The sequence below is a fragment of the Cherax quadricarinatus genome, chromosome 45 (assembly GCF_038502225.1).
Source record: "Cherax quadricarinatus isolate ZL_2023a chromosome 45, ASM3850222v1, whole genome shotgun sequence".
NCBI lineage: Eukaryota > Metazoa > Arthropoda > Malacostraca > Decapoda > Parastacidae > Cherax > Cherax quadricarinatus.
Genome location: NC_091336.1, coordinates 2856366 through 2881237, shown reverse-complemented (window position 1 = coordinate 2881237; position 24872 = coordinate 2856366). Strand labels below are relative to the sequence as shown.

At 41.9% G+C, this 24872-nt stretch overlaps 1 protein-coding gene across 1 annotated transcript in view; it reads left to right on the top strand.

Moving 5' to 3' along the window:
- The window catches only part of LOC128694910 (choline/ethanolamine kinase), a 626519-nt gene extending 619392 nt beyond the window's left edge, over positions 1–7127 (top strand). The window contains exons 6-7 of the mRNA XM_070094266.1: positions 5267–5636; positions 6663–7127. Coding sequence (XP_069950367.1) covers positions 5267–5636; positions 6663–6764 — 472 coding nt within the window. The 3' untranslated portion in view covers positions 6765–7127. The remainder of the gene's footprint in view (positions 1–5266; positions 5637–6662) is intronic.
- The last annotated feature ends 17745 nt before the right edge of the window (positions 7128–24872 follow it).

Genomic DNA, 24872 nt, shown 5'->3' with positions numbered 1-24872 from the left:
GCATGTTTATGAGACAGAAAAATGGACACCAGCAATCCTACCATCATGTAAAACAATTACAGGCTTTTGTTTTACTCACTTGACAGGATGGTAGTACCTCCCTGGGTGGCTGCTGTCTACCAACCTACTACCTCATTATTATTATTATTATTATTATTATTATTATTATTATTATTATCATTGTTAGTATGTACGTGATGATGAGCTCTTGATCTAGGGAAATGGATCTGTGCTCCAGTTCCCTCAATTAATAATAATAATAATAATAATTATAATATGTATGTACAGTGGACCCCTGCCTTACGAATGCATTGCCTTACGTTAAATCCGCCACACAAAGCATTTGAACGCAAAAATTTTGCCTCGCCTCACGATAAAAAACTCACCTTACGTGATTCGTTCGGGACGCATCCCACGCGTGGCCTCAGCTGCCCCGTGGGTGCCAGTGTTTACAAGCCAGCCAGTGTGGTCGCATCTAAGCATACATTTGGTACATTTCATATTATCACAGTGTTTTTAGTGCTTGTAGCTGCAAAATAAGTCACCATGGGCCCCAAGAAAGCTTCTAGTGTCAGCCCTGTGGTATAAAGGGTGAAAATTACTATGGAAATGAAGAAAAAGATAATAAGTACGAAAGTGGAGTGCCTGTCTCGGAGCTGGCCAGGTTGTATACCAAACCTCAATCAACCATCGCTACTATCTTGGCCAACAAAACGGCAATCAAGGAAGCTGTTCTTGCAAAAGGTGCAAGTTTGTTTTCAAAACAGAGATCACAAGTGATAGAAGATGTTGAGAGACTGCTATTGGTGTAGATAAACGAAAAACAGATAGCAGGAGATAGCATCTCTCAAGCGATCATATGTGAAAAGGCTAGGAAGTTGCATGACGATTTAATTAGAAAAATGACTGCAACTAGTGGTGATGTGAGCAAATTTAAGGCCTGCAAAGGTTGGTTTGAGAGATTTAAGAATCATGGTGGCATGCATAGTGTGATAAGGCATGGTGAGGGTGCCAGTTCGGACCAAAAAGCGGCTGAAAAATATGTGAAGGAATTCAAGGAGTACATAGTGAAGAATTGAAACCTGAACAGGTGTTTAATTGCGACGAAACAGGCCTGTTTTGGAAGACATTGCCAAGCAGGACCTACATTACTCAGGAAGATAAGGCACTCCCAGGACATGAGCCTGTGAAAGACAGGCTTACTCTTCTGATGTGTGCTAATGCTAGTGGTGATTGCAAAGTGAAGCCTTTATTGGTGTATCACTCTGAAACTCCCAGAGCATTCAGGCAAAACAATGTCGTCAAGGATAATTTGTGTGTGCTGTGGAGGGCAAACAGTAAGGCATGGGTCACTAGGGACTTTTTCTATGACTGGTTACACCATGCATTTGCCCCCAGTGTGAAAAATTACCTAATGGAAAAGAAATTGGACCTTAAGTGCCTCCTGGTATTAGACATTGCTCCTGGTCATCCTTCAGACTTGGCAGAGCGACTTTCTGGGGACATGAGTTTCATTAAGGTCAAATTTTTACTCCTAATACCACTTCTCTCTTGCAGCCCATGGACCAGCAGGTCATTTCAAACTTCAAAAGACTCTACACAAAAGCTATGTTTCAAAAGTGCTTTGAAGTGACCTCAGACACTCGATTGACTCAAAGAGAGTTTTGGAAAGCTCACTTTAGTATCCTCAGTTGTGTAAACCTTATAGGTAAGGCTTGGGAGGGAGTGACTGAGGGGACCTTGAACTCTGGGATTTTGAAGGGTTTGAGGCTAACCCTGAGAAGCATATGCCAGTTGTGGAATCCACTGTGGCATTGGGGAAGTCCTTGGGGTTGGAGGTTAGTGGGGAGGATATGGAAGAGTTGGTGGAGGAGGACAATGAAGAACTAACCACTGATGAGCTGCAAGATCATCTTCAACCGCAAGAGGCCAGACCTGAGGAAACTGCTTCAGAGGAGAGGAGAGAGAAATTGAGGAAGTTGCCTACTTCAAAGCTTAAGGAAATGTGTGCATAGTGGGTTGAATTGCAAACCTTTGTGGATGAAAATCACCCTGACACAGCTATTGCAAGCCGTGTTGGCAACCTGTACAATGACAATGTTATGGCCCATTTTAGGAAAGTCTTGAAGGAACGGGAGGTACAGACCTCTTTGGACAGATTTGTTGTGCGACAGAGGTCCAGTGACTCTCAAGCTGGTCCTAGTGGCATTAAAAGAAGAAGGGAAGTAACCCCAGAAAAGGACTTGCTACCTTAAGTCCTAATGGAAGGGGATTCCCCCTTCTAAACAATAACTTCCACACTCTCCCCTCCTCCCATCCCATCAATCATCACCAGATCTTCAATACAGGTAAGTGTCATGTATTCTATTCTTAGTAGAGTAGTAATTGTGCATGTCTTCTTCAGTTTGTGTGTATTAAAATTAATATTTCATGTGGTAAAAAAAAAATTTTTTTTCATACTTTGGGGTGTCAGGAATGGATTAATTTGATTTCCATTATTTCTTATGGGGAAAATTAATTCGCCTTACGATAGTTTCGGCTTATGATGAGCTCTCAGGAACGGATTAATATCGTAAGGCGGGGGTCCTCTGTATTAATAATAATAATACTAATTATAATAATACATATGTACTAAGAATAATAATAATTTTTATAATAATAATAATAATACAATATAATAGTAATAATAATAATATGTTGTCATTTTTAGACATTTTTCATCTTTTTTTTCCATATTTTTGTGCCAAATGCTTTAAAATAGAAATTGGCAACCCTCTGGGTGACTGTAGGTACTGCTGGACCACGGCTATCTCAGTGCCAACCGAGGGTCAAAAGGAAAAGGTGTGCCGCTCTGAGTGACCACAGCAGACCCTTGGGATGCATAATTTTGTCATGTACAAATTTCTTGCACAATGCCTCGCCCAAAGAGACAGTATTCACATACTTTTGTCATGTACAAATTTCTTACACAATGCCTCGCCCAAAGAGACAGTATTCACATACAATCAGCAAGAAGCTCAGGAAGCGATTAGAAACTGAAAAAGCTAGAGAAACGAAGAAAGCAGCAGTCTAGAGTGAGGTAGCTGGCTGCCACCACCACCACTGCCACCACTGTGGCCACCGCCACTGCCACCACCACTGTGGCCGCCGCCACCACCATCACCACCACCATCACCACCACCACTGTGGCCACAATGATAATGTCTTCACCTATATATACATCTGTCTTGACCACACCTGTGGTTACGTATGTGACAACTTTACCACTAATCATATATATTGACTGGGAAGATACTAGAGTGGGAGAGTAAACGGCGGATACTTTCTGCCGCTGCCGGCGTCGCCTTCACTTGCCATATTATGTCCTATTTTATTCATTCTAGAGTATATACACCTACCATCCGACTTACGACCTGCTCGACATACGCCCACTCGACTTACGACCATGCATCTGGCAGCTGGGCTGGGCCGGCTGATGCACACCACTGTACAATATTTGACAATACTCGCGGCGGCAATGAGTCATGCAGGCAGCATCAGTTTGAGTTACCCTGCCCTATCAGCAGCATCATACTGTATTAACTGTACTAACTGGACAGTAAATTTCACCATGGTCCCTAAGATGAAGTCTGAATCTTGCACTGGAGATTGTGGCAAGAAAGGCTCTTACTCTTGAACTCTCTATTTTTCACTGTTGCACATAAACCTGTCTGTATCTGTCTGCCTGTATATCTGTGTATATGTCTTTCTGTCTACCTGTGTCTATGTCTACCTGTGTGTCTGTCTTTATGTCTTCCTGTGTATCTTTGTCTACCTGTGTGTGTCTTTGCCTACCTGTGTGTCTTTCTGTCTACCTGTGTGTGTCTTTCTGTCTACCTGTGTGTGTGTCTGTCTTTCTGTCTACCTGTGTGTGTCTTTCTGTCTACCTGTGTGTCTTTCTGTCTACCTGTGTCTGTCTTTCTGTCTACCTGTGTGTGTCTTTCTGTCTACCTGCATGTCTTTCTGTCTACCTGTGTGTGTCTTCCTGTCTGTCTTTCTGTCTACCTGTGTATGTCTGTCTACCTGTGTGTGTCTTTCTGTCTACCTGTGTGTGTCTTTGTCTACCTGTGTGTCTTTCTGTCTACCTGTGTCTGTCTTTCTGTCTGCTTGTCTGTCTCAGAGCCACTCATTAAGAGTGTAAGTGGTCTTGAAGACACCATATTAATAATGATAATAACACAATAATAATCACTGAGGCGTATTAAATGTGTATAAAACGTTGATATAGACATTTTGCTTAATCCATCTATTTTTTTTCAAAATTATATAATAAACATGCTACATAACATATAAACATATAAATTAACAAATATGAGATGTTTTTCTGGTCGGCTTGACAGAGTGAACAGGAACCATTCGTGTCCGGGCTGGTAACAACAACAACAACAACAGCAACGTTTGTTTACATAACTCGCCAACCTTCTACACTCTCATTCGTTTATTCATTTAATCTTGTTTACTCACCTCTCACTCTACATTAAGACTACAGATATTTTAAGGTAAGTAATGAGTGGACACATTATATTATAGTTTAATAATAATATTACTATTAATATTAGTATATATATATTATTGTAATAATAATAATTCGACTTACGTCCATTTTGACTTACGACCGGTTGGTCGGAACCATGCTTGGTCGTAAGTCGGATGGTAGGTGTATCATGTTTCTGTGTTATTAATGTTGTTTATTGTGTCATATTAGATGAATTATGATAGATAACTAAGCCATAGAGTTGATATTAGCATTATTTTGTCATGCCTTCTGAGAGGCTGGAAAGGAGTAATTGTATTTAAATTAATTTAAATGAGGAAAATTGACTCAGCATACGAACAAATCAGGATACGAACAAGGTCATGGAACGGATTAAATTCGTAAGCTGAGGTTCCACTGTACCCCACGAATTATTTGTGTATGTACAGTGAGGGTTTACTGGATTCTCATGATAAGCTTTACACCCAATAAATAAACCAAATCGTCTGTCTTCAAATATGGTGTGTGATGTTAGGAGACATCTACTGCTTGTCAACATCTGCACATGTGACTTAGTTTGTTATAGTTGCAGTTTGCTGCTTGTATGTAGCAATATTATTCTTTCTCTCTGCTTATTATCATTACCATGTCTGGGTTGTTTGTCCTCTCTTGTGTTACTAATATAATGTAAAAAAAACTACATACATACTAGTAAGATAGCTCCTTCAATAATGTCTTGTCATTTACTTACAGATGGCTGAAATCCGGTCAGGAATATCTTTGCAAAAAAACCAAAATTGATGGAGTTGAAAACAGTACACTTGAAAGATTAAAGAAGATTAATTACCATAATGAGATGGATTACTTGAAGCAAGTGGTGGCCAAGGTTCAGTCTCCTGTTGTGTTTGCTCATAATGACATGCAAGAGGGCAACATTCTTCTCAAAACTCACACCAAGTCCCAGGAAGACCGTATATGTCTCATTGATTTTGAGTATTGCTCATATAACTACCGAGGGTTTGATCTGGCGAATCATTTCTGTGAATGGATGTATAATTATAAGGTTGCCGACCATCCATATTTTACTGTGGAAAAAGAGAACTTCCCAGAAAAAGATAAGCAGGTACTGCATATGTAGTTTCAAGGGGAATTAATAGAAATGATATTCATAGGAATCAATAATGAACACATTAGAAATATGTATGCACTAGTAAGATTAGTACAGCTGAAAGTAGGAGAAGCAATAGGCACATGAGAGATGACTTGAGATATCTGTGCAGAATTATAGTATTTCTCTACAGTATTTATGATTTTGTAGTCAAGTATTGCATTTAATAGTCTCAATGCATTTTGAAATGCTGAAGAGAATTTATATATTTTTATGTGGTGTATTTTGTTTTGCCAGTAGATAAGTTTTTAATAAAAATTTTCTTGCAGAGCCAATAGGCATCCCTTGCTTTATGCAGGATTATGTGCAATTTCTGTCAGAGTTAATTGGTTCCAGAGATCATTGCCCCTCAGCCTGGTTTCAACCCAGACCTTGCTGGTGGCCTGATTAGTCAGGCTTTGGGTGCTAACAACACAGAGTTCAACATAAGCACCACAGCCTCACTGATCAGGAACAATCTGAAGGAAGCTGTCAAGTTCATTATCAAAAATAGTTAGGCATCTGTTAATAATTCCCCTTAGTGTTGAAAAGTCATGGGCCCTCTACACTTATTACGATATCTCTTAGCATACTTGTTTTTCCCTGCTTTTCATTATGGGCAATCTGCAACATCTGCCAAGCCTTTTGCTTTTGAATAGGGTAATTTCAGTGTGCAGATTTAGAATCCATATCTCCAGTATTTTTCAATAAATTCATTGGGGAAGAAAATCTCTTCTTTCTATTTTTTCTTCCCACTTCTGGAGACATGAGAGGAAAGGGAGGGCAAAAAGAGACTGTCAGCATATAACATCCAAATATTTTTGTACAGTACATGTATTGCATAAAGAGAGGGATGTCTGATAATCATAGATGTATGTTGGTATTTTGTAAATACTGTACACTATGATATACGTAGTGTATATGTTGTGATTATTTTATATGTACAGTATTTTGTTAAGTTATCATGTCAGCATGTACTATTCTGAGTATTCTTTCTTGCAGCTTCACTTCATCCGTACTTACCTAGCAGCTTATGAAGCTTTACGAAGAGGAAAGTGCTCCATCACCACCAATAAGTCTGCAGATGACGCATTACCCTTGTAAGTAATAATGGTAAAGCTTAGAGGGATATTTGGGTCACCAGCTTACTTAAAATTGTGCTCTATGACATAATCAGCAAGTAGTTAAGTAACTTTAAATTTTATAGGCTACTTAAAAATATTAATTTGGAAATGTGGAGAGAGAGCAGATAGTTACTTGACAGTTGACAAGAATATTGTATTACTATATTCATGAGGAAGGGCTAAAGCAGTAGAGGTCATGCAACACCAGGGAATGGGAGGTAATCAGATTTGGTCCAAGGAAGAAGCTAGCTTCCCTCTTTGATGGCATTAAATTTTGACACAAATTTCTGAAGTGTTCCTAAGTCATAATTTAAAGGATGGAAGGAAGGAAGGACTGCTGAAAATAAAGTAGGAGAGGTGGAGCAGCTTGCACGTATATAAACATTGTCCTGCTGCGTGAGCGTTAGCCTGGTGGCTAACACTCATGCTTCACGCGGCGAGGGCCTGGGTTCGATTCCCAGCCAGAGTAGAAACATTGGGCATGTTTCTTCACACCTGTTGTCTATGTTTCCCATCAGTAAAATGGGTACCTGGGTGTTAGTCGACTGGTGTGGGTCACATCCTGGGACACTGACCTAATTTGCCTGAAATGCTCAGCATAAGGGGCTTTCTATATAGTAGTATGCCGCTGATGTCAGCTAGACCTGTATACCATGTACATGTACTTGTAGTAAATCAAGATATTATTATTATTATTATTCTTTCTTTCAACACACCGGCCATATCCCACCGAGGCCAGGTGGCCCAAAAGGAAAAACGAAAGTTTCTCCTTTTACATTTAGTAATATATACAGGAGAAGGGGTTACTAGCCCCTTGCTCCTGGCATTTTAGTCGCCTCTTACAACATGCATGGCTTACGGAGGAAGAATTCTGTTCCACTTTTTCCATGGAGGTAAGAGGAAATAAACAAGGAGAAGAACTAGAAAGAAAACCCAGAGGGGTGTGCATATAAATGCTTGTACATGTATGTGTAGTGTGACCTAAGTGTAAGTAGAAGTAGCAAGACATACCTGAAATCTTGCATGTTTATGAGACAGAAAAATGGACACCAGCAATCCTATCATCATGTAAAACAATTACAGGCTTTCGTTTTACACTCACTTGGCAGGATGGTAGTACCTCCCTGGGCGGTTGCTGTCTACCAACCTACTACCTTTAATTATTATTATTATTATTATTATTATTATTATTATTATTATTCTTTCTTTCAACACACCGGCCATATCCCACCGAGGCCAGGTGGCCCAAAAGGAAAAACGAAAGTTTCTCCTTTTACATTTAGTAATATATACAGGAGAAGGGGTTACTAGCCCCTTGCTCCCGGCATTTTAGCCGCCTCTTACGACACGCTTGGCTTACGGAGGAAGAATTCTGTTCCACTTCCCCATGGAGATAAGAGGAAATAAACAAGAACAAGAATTAGAAAGAAAATAGAAGAAAACCCAGAGGGGTATGTAAGTATATATATGCTTGTTCATGTATGTGTAGTGTGACCTATGTGTAAGTAGAAGTAGCAAGACATACCTGAAATCTTGCATGTTTATGAGACAGCAAAATGGACACCAGCAATCCTATCATCATGTAAAACAATTACAGGCTTTCGTTTTACACTCACTTGGCAGGATGGTAGTACCTCCCTGGGTGGTTGCTGTCTACCAACCTACTACCTTTAATTATTATTATTGTTATTGTTATTATTATTTTTTTTTTTTTCAACAAATCGGCCGTATCCCACCAAGGCAGGGTGGCCCAAAAAGAAAAACGAAAGTTTCTCTTTTTAAATTTAGTAATTTATACAAGAGAAGGGGTTACTAGCCCCTTGCTCCCGGCATTTTAGTCGCCTCTTACAACATGCATGACTTACGGAGGAAGAATTCTGTTCCACTTCCCCATGGAGATAAGAGGAAATAAACAAGAACAAGAACTTGAAAGAAAATAGAAAAAAAAACAGAGGGATGTGCATATATATATATATATGCTTGTACATGTATGTGTAGTGTGACCTAAGTGTAAGGAGAAGTAGCAAGACATACCTGAAATCTTGCATGTTTATGAGACAGAAAAAAGGACACCAGCAATCCTACCATCATGTAAAACAATTACAGGCTTTCGTTTTACACTCACTTGGCAGGATGGTAGTACCTCCCTGGGCGGTTGCTGTCTACCAACCTACTACCTGTAATTATTATTATTATTATTATTATTTTTATTATTATTATATGATGTGCCATTATTATGGTGGCAATAATTGACACATTGCCCATAGAGACAAAAAATATATGAATAAGACACAATGTGTGGGTTATGGCATTTATTGAGAAGACATTTTATCCACGAGGGACTTTCTTTATATTCTTTATAGACTGTACTCCGTCTGCGGTCTTCTTTGCCCTTCCCCAATCTTCATGACTTTGCACTTGGTGGGATTGAACTCCAGGGGCCAATTGCTGGACCAGGTCTGCAGCCTGTCCAGATCCCATTGTAGTTCTGCCTGGTCTTCGATCTAATGAATTCTTCTCGTCAACTTCACGTCATCTGCAAACAGGGACACCTCAGAGTTTATTCCTTCTGTCATGTAGTTCACAAATACCAGAAACAGCACTGGTCCTAGGACTGACCCCTGTGGGACCCCGCTGGTCACAGGTGCCCACTCTGACACCTCGCCACGTACCATTACTCGCTGCTGTCTTCCTGACAAATATTCCCTGATCCATTGTAGTGCCTTCCCTGTTATCCCTGCTTGGTCCTCCAGTTTTTGCACTAATCTCTTGTATGGTACTGTGTCAAACACCTTCTTGCAGTCCAAGAAAATGCAATCCACCCACCCCTTTCTCTCTTGTCTTACTGCTGTCACCTTGTCATAGAACTCCAGTAGGTTTGTGACACAGGATTTCCCATCCTTGAAACCATGTTGGCTGCTGTTGATGAGATCATTCCTTTCTAGGTGTTCCACCACTCTTCTCCTGACAATCTTCACCATGACTTTGCATACTATACATGTCAGTGACACTGGTCTGTAGTTTAGTGCTTCATGTCTGTCTCCTTTTTTAAAGATTGGGACTACATTTGCTGTCTTCATGCCTCAGGCAATCTCCCTGTTTCGATAGATGTATTGAATATTGTTGTTAGGGGTACACATAGCACCTCTGCTCCCTCTCTCAGGACCCATGGAGAGATGTTATCTGGCCCCATTGCCTTTGAGGTATCTAGCTCACTCAGAAGCCTCTTCACTTCTTCCTCAGTTGTGTGTACCGTGTCCAGCATCTGGTGATGTGCCACACCTCTCCGTCCCTCTGGAGCCCCTTCTGTCTCCTCTGTGAACACTTCTTTGAATCTCTTGTTGAGTTCCTCACATACTTCACGGTTATTTCTTGTTGTCTCTCCTCCTTCCTTCCTTAGCCTGATTACCTGATCCTTGACTGTTGTTTTCCTCCTGATGTGGCTGTATAACAGCTTCGGGTCAGATTTGGCTTTCGCTGCTCTGTCATTTTCATAATGTCGTTGGGCCTCCCTTCTTATCTGTGCATATTCGTTTCTGGCTCTTCGAATGCTCTCCTTATTCTCCTGGGTCCTTTGCCTTCTATATTTATTCCATTCCCTAGCATGCTTGGTTTTTGCCTCCTTGCACCTTTGGGTGAACCATGGGCTCATCCTGGCTTTTTCGTTATTCTTGTTTCCCTTGGGTACAAACCTCTCCTCAGCCTCCTTGCACATTGTTGCTACATATTCCATCATCTCATTAACTGGCTTCCCTGCCAGTTCTCTGTCCCACTGAACCTCGTTCAGGAAGTTCCTCATTCCCGTGTAGTCCCCTTTCCTGTAGTTTGGTTTCATTTGTCCTGGTCTTCCTGCTTCCCCCTCCACTTGTAGCTCTACTGTGTATTCGAAGCTCAAAACCACATGATCGCTGGCCCCAAGGGATCTTTCATATGTGATGTCCTCAATATCTGCACTGCTCAAGGTGAATACTAAGTCCAGTCTTGCTGGTTCATCCTCTCCTCTCTCTCTTGTAGTGTCCCTTACGTGTTGGTGCATGAAGTTTTCCAGTACCACCATCATCTTAGCCCTCCATGTATCTTGGCCCCTATGTGGCTCCAAGTTCTCCCAGTCGATCTCCTTGTGGTTAAAGTCACCTATGATCAGGAGCTTTGCCCTGCATGCATGAGCTCTTCTGGCCACTGCAGCCAGTGTGTCAACCATCGCTCTATTGCTCTCATCATACTCATGCCCTGGTCTCCTGCTGTTCTGTGGTAGGTTATACATCACTGCAATTACCACCTTGGGACCTCCAGAGTGAAGCGTTCTCACTATGTAATCACTTTCTTCTCCACTGTCTCCTCTCTCCAGCTCATCAAAATTCCATCGGTATTTGATCAGCAGTGCCACTCCTCCATTCCCCCCTGTTCCCTCTGTCTTTCCTCAGGATCTGGTATCCCGTTGGAAAGATGGCATCTGTTATCATACCTGTAAGCTTGGTTTCTGTGAGTGATATTATGTCCGGTGATGTCTCTTTGACTCTTTTGTGCCACTCCTCCCACTTGTTTGTTATTCCATCAGCGTTTGTGTACCATACCTTCAGTTTCCTTTCCAATACTGCAGTTTGGGGGGCCTGTGGGGGTGGGAGACCTGGTAGCATACTGTGGGATTCTATGGTTGGGGTTGGGTGGAAGCTGTGGGTATGGATTGTAGTGTGTGTTTGGATGGTGTGATATGTTGTGGGGTTCTGAGGATAGTTGTGTGTGTGCTTGCCCTTGTTTCTCTGTTCTGCTCTGACTGACCTCTGCTGGTTCCATCCTTGTTTCCTTTCCTAGCTCCTTTCGCTTTTTTGTCCTCTCCCTGAGCTGCTGTCTCTCTGTTTGTGTTCTGTCTCTGTCTAGGAACACCTTGTACTCTTCTGAGTTTTTCAACCTTGGTTTCTCTTGGAGGATCCTGTTCCTCACTGTTTCTGTCCTGAGAATTAGCTTGATCGGTCGGTTTCTCCCCTTCAAGTACCTTCCTATTCTCTGAAAATTTACAATCTCGTCCATGTCTTCTCCCCCTATTTCCATGATGATTTTCCCAATCTCCTTTCTTTCTTCCTGCCACCTTTCAGTGTGTGTCCTTTCCTCTCTCTCTCCCGAAGCCCATGGATAAACACTGATTTTGCCCTTTCCTCCTCCCATTGCCTCTCCCTCTGTGACTCTGGTTCTTGTCTGTATATGGTCATATTCTCCCTTGATTTTTCCAGTGGCTCTTGGTAGCATGGTTGTGCCAGCATTCGGCTTATCTCCCTCTCTATCTGCACCCAGCTGCTCTTCCCTTTTACTCCCTGACCCTTGTTTGCAGGCTGATATGACCTTAGCATAATTCATATCTCCTTCCTTCCTGTTCATCCTCTCAGCTTCATATGCTGTGTCTTCTCTGGTCACTGCCCCTGAGACTTGCTTCAGCCTGTTTACCTCAAATTCTAGGACCCTTACCCTGTCTACTGCAGTTTCGACTTGTGCCTCCTATTTCTTCGTCTCCTTCTCCAACCTCTTTTCCCATTTCACAGAGAGCTCTTCTCCATTTTTTCAGAAAGCTCTCCTGATTTTCTCTCCCATTCTTGCTCCATCCTTTTCCCATGCTCCTCCATCCATTCCTCCCTACCAATACCATTGTCATCTGATCCCTGATTCCTACGAGTCCCAACCATTTTTTTTTTTTTTAGTGAAAGAAAGACAGATAAAGAGAGAGAGAGAGAGAGAGAGAGAGAGAGAGAGAGAGAGAGAGAGAGAGAGAGAGAGAGAGAGAGAGAGATAGAGAGAGAGAGAGAGAGAGAGAGAGAGAGAGAGAGAGAGAGAGAGAGAGAGATTAAGAGTGAGAGAGAGAGAGAGGAGAAAGGTAGGAGAGAGAGGGGGAGAGTGAGATGGGAACGGGGGAGAGAGGGAGAGAATGGAAAGTTAGAAGGAGAGAGGGGGGAGAGTGAGAAGGGAAAAGAGAGAGAGAGAAGAAGAGAGAGAGGAAGAGAGAGAGAGGAAGAGAGAGAGAGGAAGGGAAAGAGAAAGAAGAGAGAGAGAGAGGAAAAGAGACAAAGAGATGGGGAGAGAAGGGAGGGTTAGAGGGTCAATTCACATAAAGGTGTGAAATCCTGTATATGTGTGTGTGTGTGTGTGTGTGTGTGTGTGTGTGTGTGTGTATGTGTATATGTGTGTGTGTGTGTATGTGTGTGTGTGTGTGTGTGTGTGTGTGTGTGTGTGTGTGTGCGTGCGTGCGTGCGTGCTACAGCTATTAAAGTGCCTAACAGCAGATCCTGTACTCACCTAGTGTGTGTGTATGCATGTGTTTATGTAAGCAGTCCTTATTTCCCTCGTATGTACTACATATGTTTTGCATATGTACCCTATCTCTTGGTTCCCACTGTACTGTCTTGTGTGCCTAAAATTATGCTCAATTCTGTATGCTAGGCTTTGCTAGGCTACCTCTCATACTAGGCTACCTATCATTAACTGCTTAACTCTCCTACACCTGAATAAATTCTATCAAATACCAGTAAATGCTGCTTATTCTAATTCTGATAGCTCAAGGAGAGTGACACCCAATTTCCAGCTAGAGACTGGTGCTGAGCCCATCCAACTCAAACTAGGTGAATATTACATGCGGCTGGCAGTGGAGTAATGTTGCCGTCCATCCTGGGTCCCAGTAGTTGAAGATGCTTGATGCTTCTCGGTAATTTTTCCACTAACTTCCTGTAGGCACTGTAGTCTCTAGCTCATCTAATTTTTTCACTCGCTCACTGTATTTACTGACACATCTATACATATCTCTTATCTCCCTGGTCTTGAGTTGCACTTATTCTTCAAATACCCCACTGCGTTATGTATGGCAACACTATTTAGGCCTGACACAACCGTTCACCTTCCTTGCTCTCGGCCCCCACTTATCACTTGCACTATATACTATGTTTTCTTTTCTGTGATCACTTATATTTCCTTTTTTCGGGGCTTAAGTGATTATATGCACTCTCATGCGTGTACACGCCTATATCCCACACTCTATTCCTTATGATACAGTCAGAAATTACTGCCAAAACATGAGCTCAAACCGCTTGACTCCTCCACGAGTGTGTGTGTGTGTGTGCTCACCTAGTTGTACTCACCTAGTTGAGGTTGCAGGGGTCGAGTCCGAGCTCCTGGCCCCGCCTCTTCACTGATCGCTACTAGGTCACTCTCCCTGAACTGTGAGCTTTATCATACCTCTGCTTAAAGCTATGTATGGATCCTGCCTCCACTACATCGCTTCCCAAACTATTCCACTTACTGACTACTCTGTGGCTGAAGAAATACTTCCTAACATCCCTGTGATTCATCTGTGTCTTCAACTTCCAACTGTGTCCCCTTGTTACTGTGTCCAATCTCTGGAACATCCTGTCTTTGTCCACCTTGTCAATTCCTCTCAGTATTTTGTATGTCGTTATCATGTCCCCCCTATCTCTCCTGTCCTCCAGTGTCGTCAGGTTGATTTCCCTTAACCTCTCCTCGTAGGACATACCTCTTAGCTCTGGGACTAGTCTTGTTGCAAACCTTTGCACTTTCTCTAGTTTCTTTACGTGCTTGGCTAGGTGTGGGTTCCAAACTGGTGCCGCATACTCCAATATGGGCCTAACATACACGGTGTACAGGGTCCTGAACGATTCCTTATTAAGATGTCGGAATGCTGTTCTTAGATTTGCTAGGCGCCCATATGCTGCAGCAGTTATTTGGTTGATGTGCGCTTCAGGAGAGGTGCCTGGTGTTATACTCACCCCAAGATCTTTTTCCTTGAGTGAGGTTTGTAGTCTCTGGCCCCCTAGACTGTACTCCGTCTGCGGTCTTCTTTGCCCTTCCCCAATCTTCATGACTTTGCACTTGGTGGGATTGAACTCCAGGAGCCAATTGCTGGACCAGGTCTGCAGCCTGTCCAGATCCCTTTGTAGTTCTGCCTGGTCTTCAATCGAGTGAATTCTTCTCATCAACTTCACGTCATCTGCAAACAGGGACACCTCAGAGTCTATTCCTTCCGTCATGTCGTTCACAAATACCAGAAACAGCACTGGTCCTAGGACTGGCCCCTGTGGGACCCCGCTGGTCACAGGTGCCCACTCTGACACCTCGCCACGTACCATGACTCGCTGCTGTCTTCCTGACAAGTATTCCCTGATCCATTGTAGTTCCTTCCCTCTGTGTGTGTGTGTGTGTGTGTGTGTGTGTGTGTGTGTGTGTGTGTGTGTGTGTACATACTCACCTAATTGTGGTTGCAGAGGTCAAGACTCAGCTCCTGGCCCCGTCTCTTCACTTACCGCTACTAGGTCCTCTCTCTCCCTGCTCCATGGGATTTATTATACCTCGTCTGAAAACTATGTATAGTTCCTGCCTCCACTACATTGTTTGCCAGATTATTCCACTTCCTAACTACTCTATGACTGAAGAAATACTTCCTAATATCCCTTTGACTCGTCTGAGTCTTCAGCTTCCAATTGTGACCCCTTGTTTCTGTGCCCCATCTCTGGAACATCCTGTCTCTGTCCACCTTGTCTATTCCACACAGTATTTTGTATGTCATTATCATGTCTCCCCTGACCCTCCTGTCCTCCAGTGTTGTCAGACCGATTTCCCTTTCTTCATAGGACATTTCCCTTAGCTCTGGAATTAGCCTTGTTGCAAACCTTTGCACTTTCTCTAATTTCTTGACGTGTTTGACCAGGTGTGGGTTCTAAACCGGTGCTGCATACTCTAGTATGGGCCTGACGTACACAGTGTATCAAGTCTTGAACGATTCCTTACTGAGGTACCAGAACGCTATACTCAGGTTTGCCAAGCACCCATATGCCGCAGCAGTTATCTGGTTAATGTGTGCTTCTGGCGATGTACTCGGTACTGTACTCTCTCCAAGGTCTTTCTCCTTGAGTGAGGTTTGCAGCCTTTGGCCTCCTAGCCTATACTCTGCAGTCTTCTTTGCCCTCCTCCGATCTTGATGGCTTTGCATTTGGCAGGGTTAAATTCTAGGAGCCAGTTTCTGGACCACGCATCCAGCCTGTCCAGGTCTCTTTGTAGACCTGTCTGGTCTGCGTCTGTTTTAATTCTCCTCATTAACTTCACGTCATCTGCAAACGGACACTTCTGAGTCTATCCCTTCCATTATGTTGTTCACATATACCAAGAATAGCACTGATCCCAGGACTGACCCCTGTGGGATCCCGCTCGTCACCGGCGCCATCGCAGTGGGCGCCACTGTTGCCTCCCTGTTAGGTATTCTTTGATCCATTGCAGTACCCTTCCTGTTATATGTGTCTGTTCCTCTAGCTTCTGTACTAATCTCTTGCGAGGAACTGTGTCGAAGGCCGTGCTGGCTGTCGTTTATAATCTTGTTCTTCTACAGATGCTCCACCACTCTCCTCCTGATATTCTTTTCCAAGACTTTGCATACTATACACGTCAGTGACACTGGTCTATAATTTAGTGCTTCATTTCTGTCTCCCTTCTTAAAGATGGGGACTACATTTGCCTTCTTCCATACTTCAGGTAGTTGCCCAGTTTCAAGGGAAGTGTTGAATATTTTGGTTAGTGGCACACGTAGTGTCCTTGCTCCCTCTCTAAGGACCCACGGAGAGATGTCCGGTCCCACCGCCTTTGAGGTATCAAGGTCACTTAGGAGCATCTCCACCTCTTCCTCAGTTGTGTGTAATTCATGCAACACTTGTTGGTATATCTCTTGTTGATGTACCCCACTGTTTTGTCTTCCCATTGTACCTTCAGCCTCCACTGTAAATACTTCCTGAAATCTCATGTTGAGCTCCTCATATACCTCCTGGTCATTTCTTGTGAGCTCCCCACCTTCCTTCCTCAGCCTGATTACTTGGTCCTTGATTGTTGTCTTCCTCTTGATGTGACTGTAGAGTAGTTTCGGGTCAGACTTGACTTTCGATGCTATGTCATTTTCATACTGCCGCTGTGCCTCCCTCCTTATCTGTGCATACTCGTTTCTGACTCGTCGACTAATCTCTTAATTCTCCTGAGTCCTTTCCCTTCTGTACTTTTTCCATTCTCTAGAGCACTTAGTTTTTGCCTCCCTGCACCTTCGGGTAAACCAAAGGCTCGTTCTGTCCTTCCCATTATTTCTGTTACCCTTGGGAACAAACCTTTCCTCTGCCTCTTTGCATTTTGTTGTTACAAAGTCCGTCATTTCGTTTACTGATTTTCCTACCAACTCTTGTTCCCACTGAACCTCCTGCAGGAAGGTCCTCAATCCAGTGTAGTCCCCCCTTTTATAGTTTAGCTTTTCCCTTTCTACTCCTGTTACCCTCTCCACTTTTAGCTCCACGATGTATTCAAAGCTCATAACTACGTGGTCACTAGCTCCAAAGGGCCTTTCATATGTGATTTGCTCAATGTCTGAGCTACTCAGGGTGAACACAAGGTACAGTCTTGCTGGTTCATCCTCCCTCTCTCTCTCTGGTAGTATCCCTTACATGTTGGTGCATGAGATTTGCCAGCACCACATCCACCATCTTGGCTCTCCATGTTTCGGGACTCCCCATGTGGCTCCAGGTTTTCCCAATCAATCTCCCTGTGATTGAAGTCGCCCATGACCAGTAACTTCCCTCTACTCGAGTGAGCCCTTCTTGCCACCTCAGTTAGTGTGTCCACCATTGCTCTGTTGCACATTCCTCTCTTGGCCTCCTGCAGTTCTGTGGTCTGTTGTGTGTGTGTGTGTGTGTGTGTGTGTGTGTGTGTGTGTGTGTGTGTGCACGCGCACGCTCACGTAATTGTGGTTGCAGGGGTCGAGACTCAGCTCCTGGCCCCGCCTCTTCACTGAGTACTGCTAGGTCCTCTCTCTCCTTGCTCCATGAGCTTTATCATACCTCATCTTGAAGCTATGTATGGTTCCTGCCTCCACTACCTCACTTGTGTGTGTGTGTGTTTGTGTTTGTTTTTTTATAGTTGTATGGACTAATTGGTAGTGCCCTCAGGTAATAGACTGAGGGACTGTGATTCTCTTTCTGGTATTAGTGGAAACATGCCCTTAACTCTTTCAGGGTTTCCGACGTACTAGTACAGCTTACACAGCAGGGTTATTGACGTACTAGAACGCCTAATTTCTATCACCTTCAAATCTAGTGAGAGAAAGCTGGTAGGCCTACATGTGAAAGAATGGGTCTTTGTGGTCAGTGTGCACAGTATAAAAAAATCCTGCAGCACACAGTGCATAATGAGAAAAAAAATCCGACCGTGTTTTTGGTTTAAAACAGCGAATTTGCAGTGTAATTTCATATAGTATTTATGGTTGTATTTTAGTTTTCCTGGTCTCATTTTATAGAATGGAAGACATATTACAGGAATTGAGATGATTTTGATTGGTTTCGTAAGGAAAAGTACCTTGAAATTGAGCTCAAAGTAGCAGAAATGTTCGATTTTTACCATAGTTCAAAAGTAAACAGATCATGCCAAGCGTCCAATACACATCAACTGGTGAGTCTAATATTCTTTCACAAGGGCGCTGATATTATTTATACCATTTCTGCACTAATGCAGTAGTCTGCATAACAGTAAATCTTTTATTTTTTTGAGAATAAAAATTCAAAGTGGAAAGCAAAAGAAATGTAAGAGGGGCCTGGGGATGTGACTAATGAACAGAGAACTTGTTATTTTAGTGCCAGGAATGTTTGTCTTGTTTATTCTGGACCCTATTTGGAAATTGGCATCTTCTGAAATTTGTGAAATTGGCAAAATTGCCAATTTCTGACAACTTTATTGGATAGTTGAAATCGGTAAATGGGTGGTTTCTTGTACTCAATGGATAGACAAAATGGAGTTCTAGTGAAATAGATATGATTTTTGCCAGCTAGTACACTGGAATTGGCAGAAAATAGGGCTCAAAGTGGGCGAAATCGCCGGTGCGCAAACATTGTCGAGACCTTTAACTTCACGAGAGCATAATTCCGTAAGTTTTCCATCAAATTTCATACTTTTGGTGTCATTATGATCGGGAATAGATTATCTATCATTTCATAAGTTTTTTTTTTTTTTTTTTTTTTTTTTTTTTTTTTTTTTTTTTTTTTTTTTTTTTTTTTTTTTTTTTTTTAAATTTTCAACCCTGAGAACTAGTTTAGGAGAGGACCTCTCGATCCTGAAAGGGTTAAACCTGTTGCCGCTGTTTGCCTAACGGTAAGTAGGTACCTGGGTATTAGTTGACTGTTGTGGGTTGCATCCCAAATTCAATTCAAATTCAAAATTCAGAATTTATTTCTGCATGATACAAAGTTAGATAATATTACATCAATCACATGGAAAACCCCATGGTTATGCAGAGCATTTTGGGCAAATTTAACCCTTTGACTGTTTCGGTCGTACATATAGGTCTTACGAGCCAATGTGTTTGACGTACATATACTCAAAAATTCTAATGGCTTCAAACCAAGCAGGAGAAAGCTGGTAGGCTCACATGTGAGAGAATGGGTCTTTGTCTGCAGCACGCAGTACATAATGAGAAAAAAAAAACTCCGACCGCGTTTTTGGATTAAAACGCCGACTTTGAGGTGTATTGTCGTATAGTTTTTATGGTTATATTCTCGTTTTCGTAGTCACATTTGATAGAATGGAAAACATAGAAATAGAGGTGATTTTGATTGGTTTTACTATGAAAAGGATCTTGAAATGGAGCTCAAAGTAGGGGAAATGTTTGATTTTTGCCTATGTTCAAGAGTAAACAAATAATGTCATTGTTCAATAAATGTCCAACTAGCCATTCTAATATGCAGTCATGAATGGGTTGACATTATTTATACAATTATTACAATATAGCAGTAGTCTGCATAACAGTAAATCTTCTATTTTTTTTTTAATAAAAATTCAAAATAGAAAGCAAGAGTAATATCAGAGGGGCCTGGAGACGTGACTGATGAACAAAGAAAAAACATTTTTAGAGCCAGGAATGTCTGCATTGTTCATTCTGGACCCTATTTTGAAATTGGCATATTTTTTAATTTGCATGAAATTGGCCAAATTGCCAATTTCTGACCACTTTATTGGGTAGTTGAAATCGGTAAATGGGCAGTTTCTTGTACTCAGTCGATAGAACAAATAGAGTTCTAAAGAAACAGTTATGAGTTTGGTCGACTGGAACAATGGAATTAGCAGAAAATAGGGCTCAAAGTGGGCAAAATCCCAGATACATAAATATCGCCAAGGTCGCTAACTTCGTGAGAGCATAGTTCCATGAGTTTTCCATCAGATTTTGTACTTTTGGTGTCATTACCATTGGGAAAAGATTCTCTGTCATTTCATAAGATTTTTTTTTTCTTAAATATTTTTCGACACCTGGAGACATCTCAGGATTTGGGGTTGTGACAGTCAAAGGGTTAAACCTAACTTACATCTAGAAGGACTATAATATTTTACGTATGTTTAAATCAGACATTAATGATTTTCACTAATTTAAATCAGTGAATATGAATATGTACAGTGCTAGTCACAGCATTATGCTGTGTGAGCGCCCCAGCATAATGCCGTGATGAAAATCAAAGGCCTACCATACAGGGGGTCTTTTCTTCATCAGTGCATTATGCTAGGTTGCAGCCATTAGCATGACATCATGGGGAATATTAGTGTGTGTGAGCGTTCAGTGAAGAACTGGGTGCAGCGTTTCAAGGCTGGTTGCGGTGTCAAGTTACTGTCTGCCATACCTCGGCCTGGCCCCTCGAAGACGACATCTGTTTGCACCTTAACTGTGTTCAAGAAACAGTTACAGAGTTCACCTAAGGTAACTGTTAGAGAATTGAAAGAAAAGTAACCACATCTCTCAGTGGTGTCTGTAAGAACTGTTAACAGACATTTGTCAGAACTGGGCTACAGTAGTCATTGCCAGGTTAAGAAACCAATCCTCTCCAAGCCACAGAAGAAACATAGGCTGGATTATGCAAAGAAATATCTTCACTGGAATCCTCAACAGTGGTCTGAAGTACTTTGGAGTGATGAAGCAACCTTCACCATCACCTGTAACCATGGGGGACATGTGTACCGGCTCAGAGGTAGTAACCTGCTAGACCCACGCTACACCTGTGGGACCACCAAACACCCAGACTTACTCATGGTTTGGAGGTGTTTCAGTGCTCAGAGTGTTGGTGAACTCATTGTGCTTCCCAAAAACCAGTATGTGAACTAGTGTAATTACCTGGAGTTATTGTGTGACAATTTACCTGAGGCGTTTGACGTGTGGGACTACAGTTTTTATGCAGAACAGTGCATCGTGTCATACCACCAGATCTGTAGTTCAGTTGCTTAAGGACTATGAAGTGAGGTTCTTTAATGACTGGCCAGGCAATTCCCCAGACCTAAACTCCATGGAGAACTTTTGGTCAATAGTGAAACGAAGTTTACTGGGCAAGGATATCAGTTCCATCCCACGGCTGAAGGCTGCTCTATGTGAGACATGGAATAATATACCTCCCCAAGCCGTCAAGAGTTTTGTGAGAGTCTTCCTACACTGCTGAGGGACATGATTAAGATTAAAGGATGCAGCAACAAGTATTAAAACCTCAGTAAGTGTGCAAATACAGCGGACCCCCGCGTTACGATATTAATCCATTCCTGAGAGCTCATCGTAAGCCGAAATTATCGTTAGCCAAATTAATTTTCCCCATAAGAAATAATGGAAATCAAATTAATCCATGCAAAACACCCTAAAGTATGAAAAGAAAAAATTTACCACATGAAATATTAATTTTAATACACACAAACTGAAGAAGACATGCACAATTACTACTCTACTAAGAAGAGAATACATGACACTTACCTTTATTGAAGATCTGGTGGTGATTGATGGGATGGGAGGAGGGGAGAGTGTGGAAGTTGCTATTGTTTAGAAGGGAAATCCCCTTTCATTAGGAGTTGAGGTAGCAAGTCTCAAGTCCTTTTCCGGGGTTACTTCCCTTCTTCTTTTAATGCCTCTAGGACCAGCTTGAGAGTCACTGGACCTCTGTCGCACAACAAATCTGTCCATAGAGGTCTGTACCTCCCGTTCCTTTAAGATTTGCCTAAAATTGGCCACAACATTGTCACTGTAATAGTCACCAGCACGGCTTGCAATAGCTGTGTTATGGTGATTTTCATCCATAAAGGTTTGCACTTCAACCCACTTTGCACACATTTCCTTAATCTTTGAAGTAGGCACAATGGATTCCACAACTGGCATAGGTTTCTCAGGGTTAGCCCCAAACCCTTGAAAATCTTTTTTAATTTCCATAATAATTCTCACCCTTTTTACCACAGGGTTGGCACTAGAAGCTTTCTTGGGGCCCATGGTGACTTATTTTGCAGTTACAAGCATTAAAAAACACTGGGATAAGGTGAAATGTACCGAATGTATGCGTGGATGCGACCGCACTGGCTGGCTTGTAAACACTGGCACCCATGAGGCAGCTGAGGCCACGCGTGGGACGCGTTCTGGACAAATCACATAAGGCGAGTTTTTTATCGTGATGCAAGACAAACTTTTTGCGTTCAAATGCTTTGTATGTTGGATTTAACGTAACGCAATGCGCTCGTAAGGCGGAGGTTCACTGTACAGTGGACCCCCACCTTAGGATGGCATCGCGTTACATTAAATCTGCCATACGATACATTTGAACGCAAAAATTTTGCCTCGCCTCACGCGATTCATCCGGGACGCATCCCACGTGTGGCCTCAGCACCAGTGTTTACAAGCCAGCCAGTGTGGTCGCAGCCACACATGCATTCGGTACATTTCACTTTATCCCAGTGTTTTTTATGCTTGTAACTGCAAAATAAGTCACTATGAGCCCCTAGAAAGCTTCTAATGCCAACCCTGTGGTAAAAAGGGTGAGAATTAGTATGGAAACTAAGAAAGATTTTGAAGGGTTTGGGGCTAACCCTGAGAAGCCTATGCCAGTTGTGGAATCCATTGTGCCTATTTCAAAGATTAAGGAAATGTGTGCAAAGTGGGTTGAACTGCAAACCTTTATGGACGAAAAGCATCCTAACACAGCTATTGCAAACCGTGCTGGTGACTATTACAATGACAATGTTGTGGCCCATTTTAAGCAAATCTTAACTCTTTTAGGGCCCGTGCCGTAGATCTATGGCTATATGTTCAGGGTCCCAACCGTAGATCTACGCCATGAGCTCAGCTCACTCTGATAAGCTGTGAGCAGTAAATTTGGGCCTAGATATGAGAGAATACATCTATGTGGTATGTGTGCACCACATAAAACAAATCCTGTAGCACACAGTGCATAATGAGAGAAAAGAAACTGAGACCGTAATTTACGATTAAAACAGCGACTTTGCAGTGTTTTTTCGTATGTTTTTATAGTTGTATTTGCAATTTCTTGGTCTCATTCAATAGAATGGAAGATATGCTACAGAAATAGAGATGATTTTGAATGGTTTTCTTACTGGAAGTGGCTTGAAACTGAGCTCAAAGTAGCAGAAATTTTAAATTTTTGCCGATGTTCAAGAGTAAACGAATGACGTCACAAGTCTAATAAATGACAGCTGGCGAGTCTAATATACATTCACAAATGTGGTGATATTATTTATACAATTATTACAGTATTGCTTAACAGTAAATCTTCTATTTTTTGGTTTGAATAAAAATTCATTATGTGAATAAAAAATCTAAATGGAATTCATTTGTAAAGCCTGAAAACATAACTAATGAACAGAGGAAATGTTAGTTTAGTGCCAGGAATGCCTGCATTGTTTATTCTGGACCCTATTTTGAAATTGAAATATTTTGAACTTTGCATTAAATTGGCCAAATTACCAATTTCCGGTCACTTTATTTTGTTGTTGAAACAGTTGACTTGGCGATTTCTTGTGCTCAATTGGTAGAATAGAAGTAATGCTAGTGAAATAGCTAAGAATTTGGTGACTGGAATACTGTAATTGGCATAAAATGGGAGTCAAAGTCGGCAAAATCGCCGATGTGTAAATATCGACGACACATCAAAATTCGCGAGAACATAATTTTGTCAGTTTTCCATCAAATTTCGTACTTTTTGTTTTATTACCTTCAGAAAAAGATTCTCTACCATTTCATAAGAAAAAATAAGAAAATTATTTTTTGAAAATTCTTGGACCCTGGTGCACACTTTGAAATATGGCCTCTGGACTCTGAAAGGGTTAAAGGAACGGGAGGTACAGACCTCTATGAACAGATTTGTTGTGCAACAGAGGTCCAGTGACTCTCAGGCTGGTCCTACTGGCATTAAAAGAAGAAGGGAAGTAACCCTGGAAAAGGACTTGATACCTCAAGTCCTAATGGAAGAGGATTCCCCTTCTAAACAATAACAACTTCCACATTCTCCCCTCCTCCCATCCCATCAATCACCACCAGATCTTCAATAAAGGTAAGTGTCATATATTCTATTCTTAGTAGAGTATTAATTGTGCATGTCTTCTTAAGTTTGTGTGTATTAAAATTAATATTTCATGTGGTAAATTTTTTTTTTTTCATACTTTGGGGTGTCAGGAACGAATTAATTTGATTTCCATTATTTCTTATGGGGAAAATTAATTCGCCTTACAATAATTTCTTCTCACAATGAGCTCTCAGGAACGGATTAATATCATAAGGCGGGGGTCCACTGTATATATATTATTATCTTTCATGGTATGTATTTGTGTTTTGGTATGTGTGTGGGAGAGGGGCAGCATAATGCCATGACTAGCACTGTAGTGGAGGAAAGGAGGGGTAGGGGTCATCTTAGGAAAGGATGGAGGGAGGGGGTAAAGGAAGTTTTGTGTTGAAGGGGCTCGGACATACAGTAGGCATGTGTGAGCGTGTTAGATAGGTGTGAGTGGAGATAAATAGTTTTTGGTACTTGATGAGCTTTGGGAGTGTGAGCAGGGTAATATTTTGTGAAGGGATTCAGGAAAACCGGTTAGCCGGACTTGAGTCCTGGAGGTGGAGGTTGGGATATTGGCTGTATGGAGTGACATCTGAACTGTCATATCTGCTCACCTCTGCAGAGACAGTGATTATGTGTGATTGATGGTGAAAGCATTTTTAGGTCACCTTGCCTTCTTTGGAGACGGCCATTGTGTTAAAAAAAAATGCATGTGAAGTACA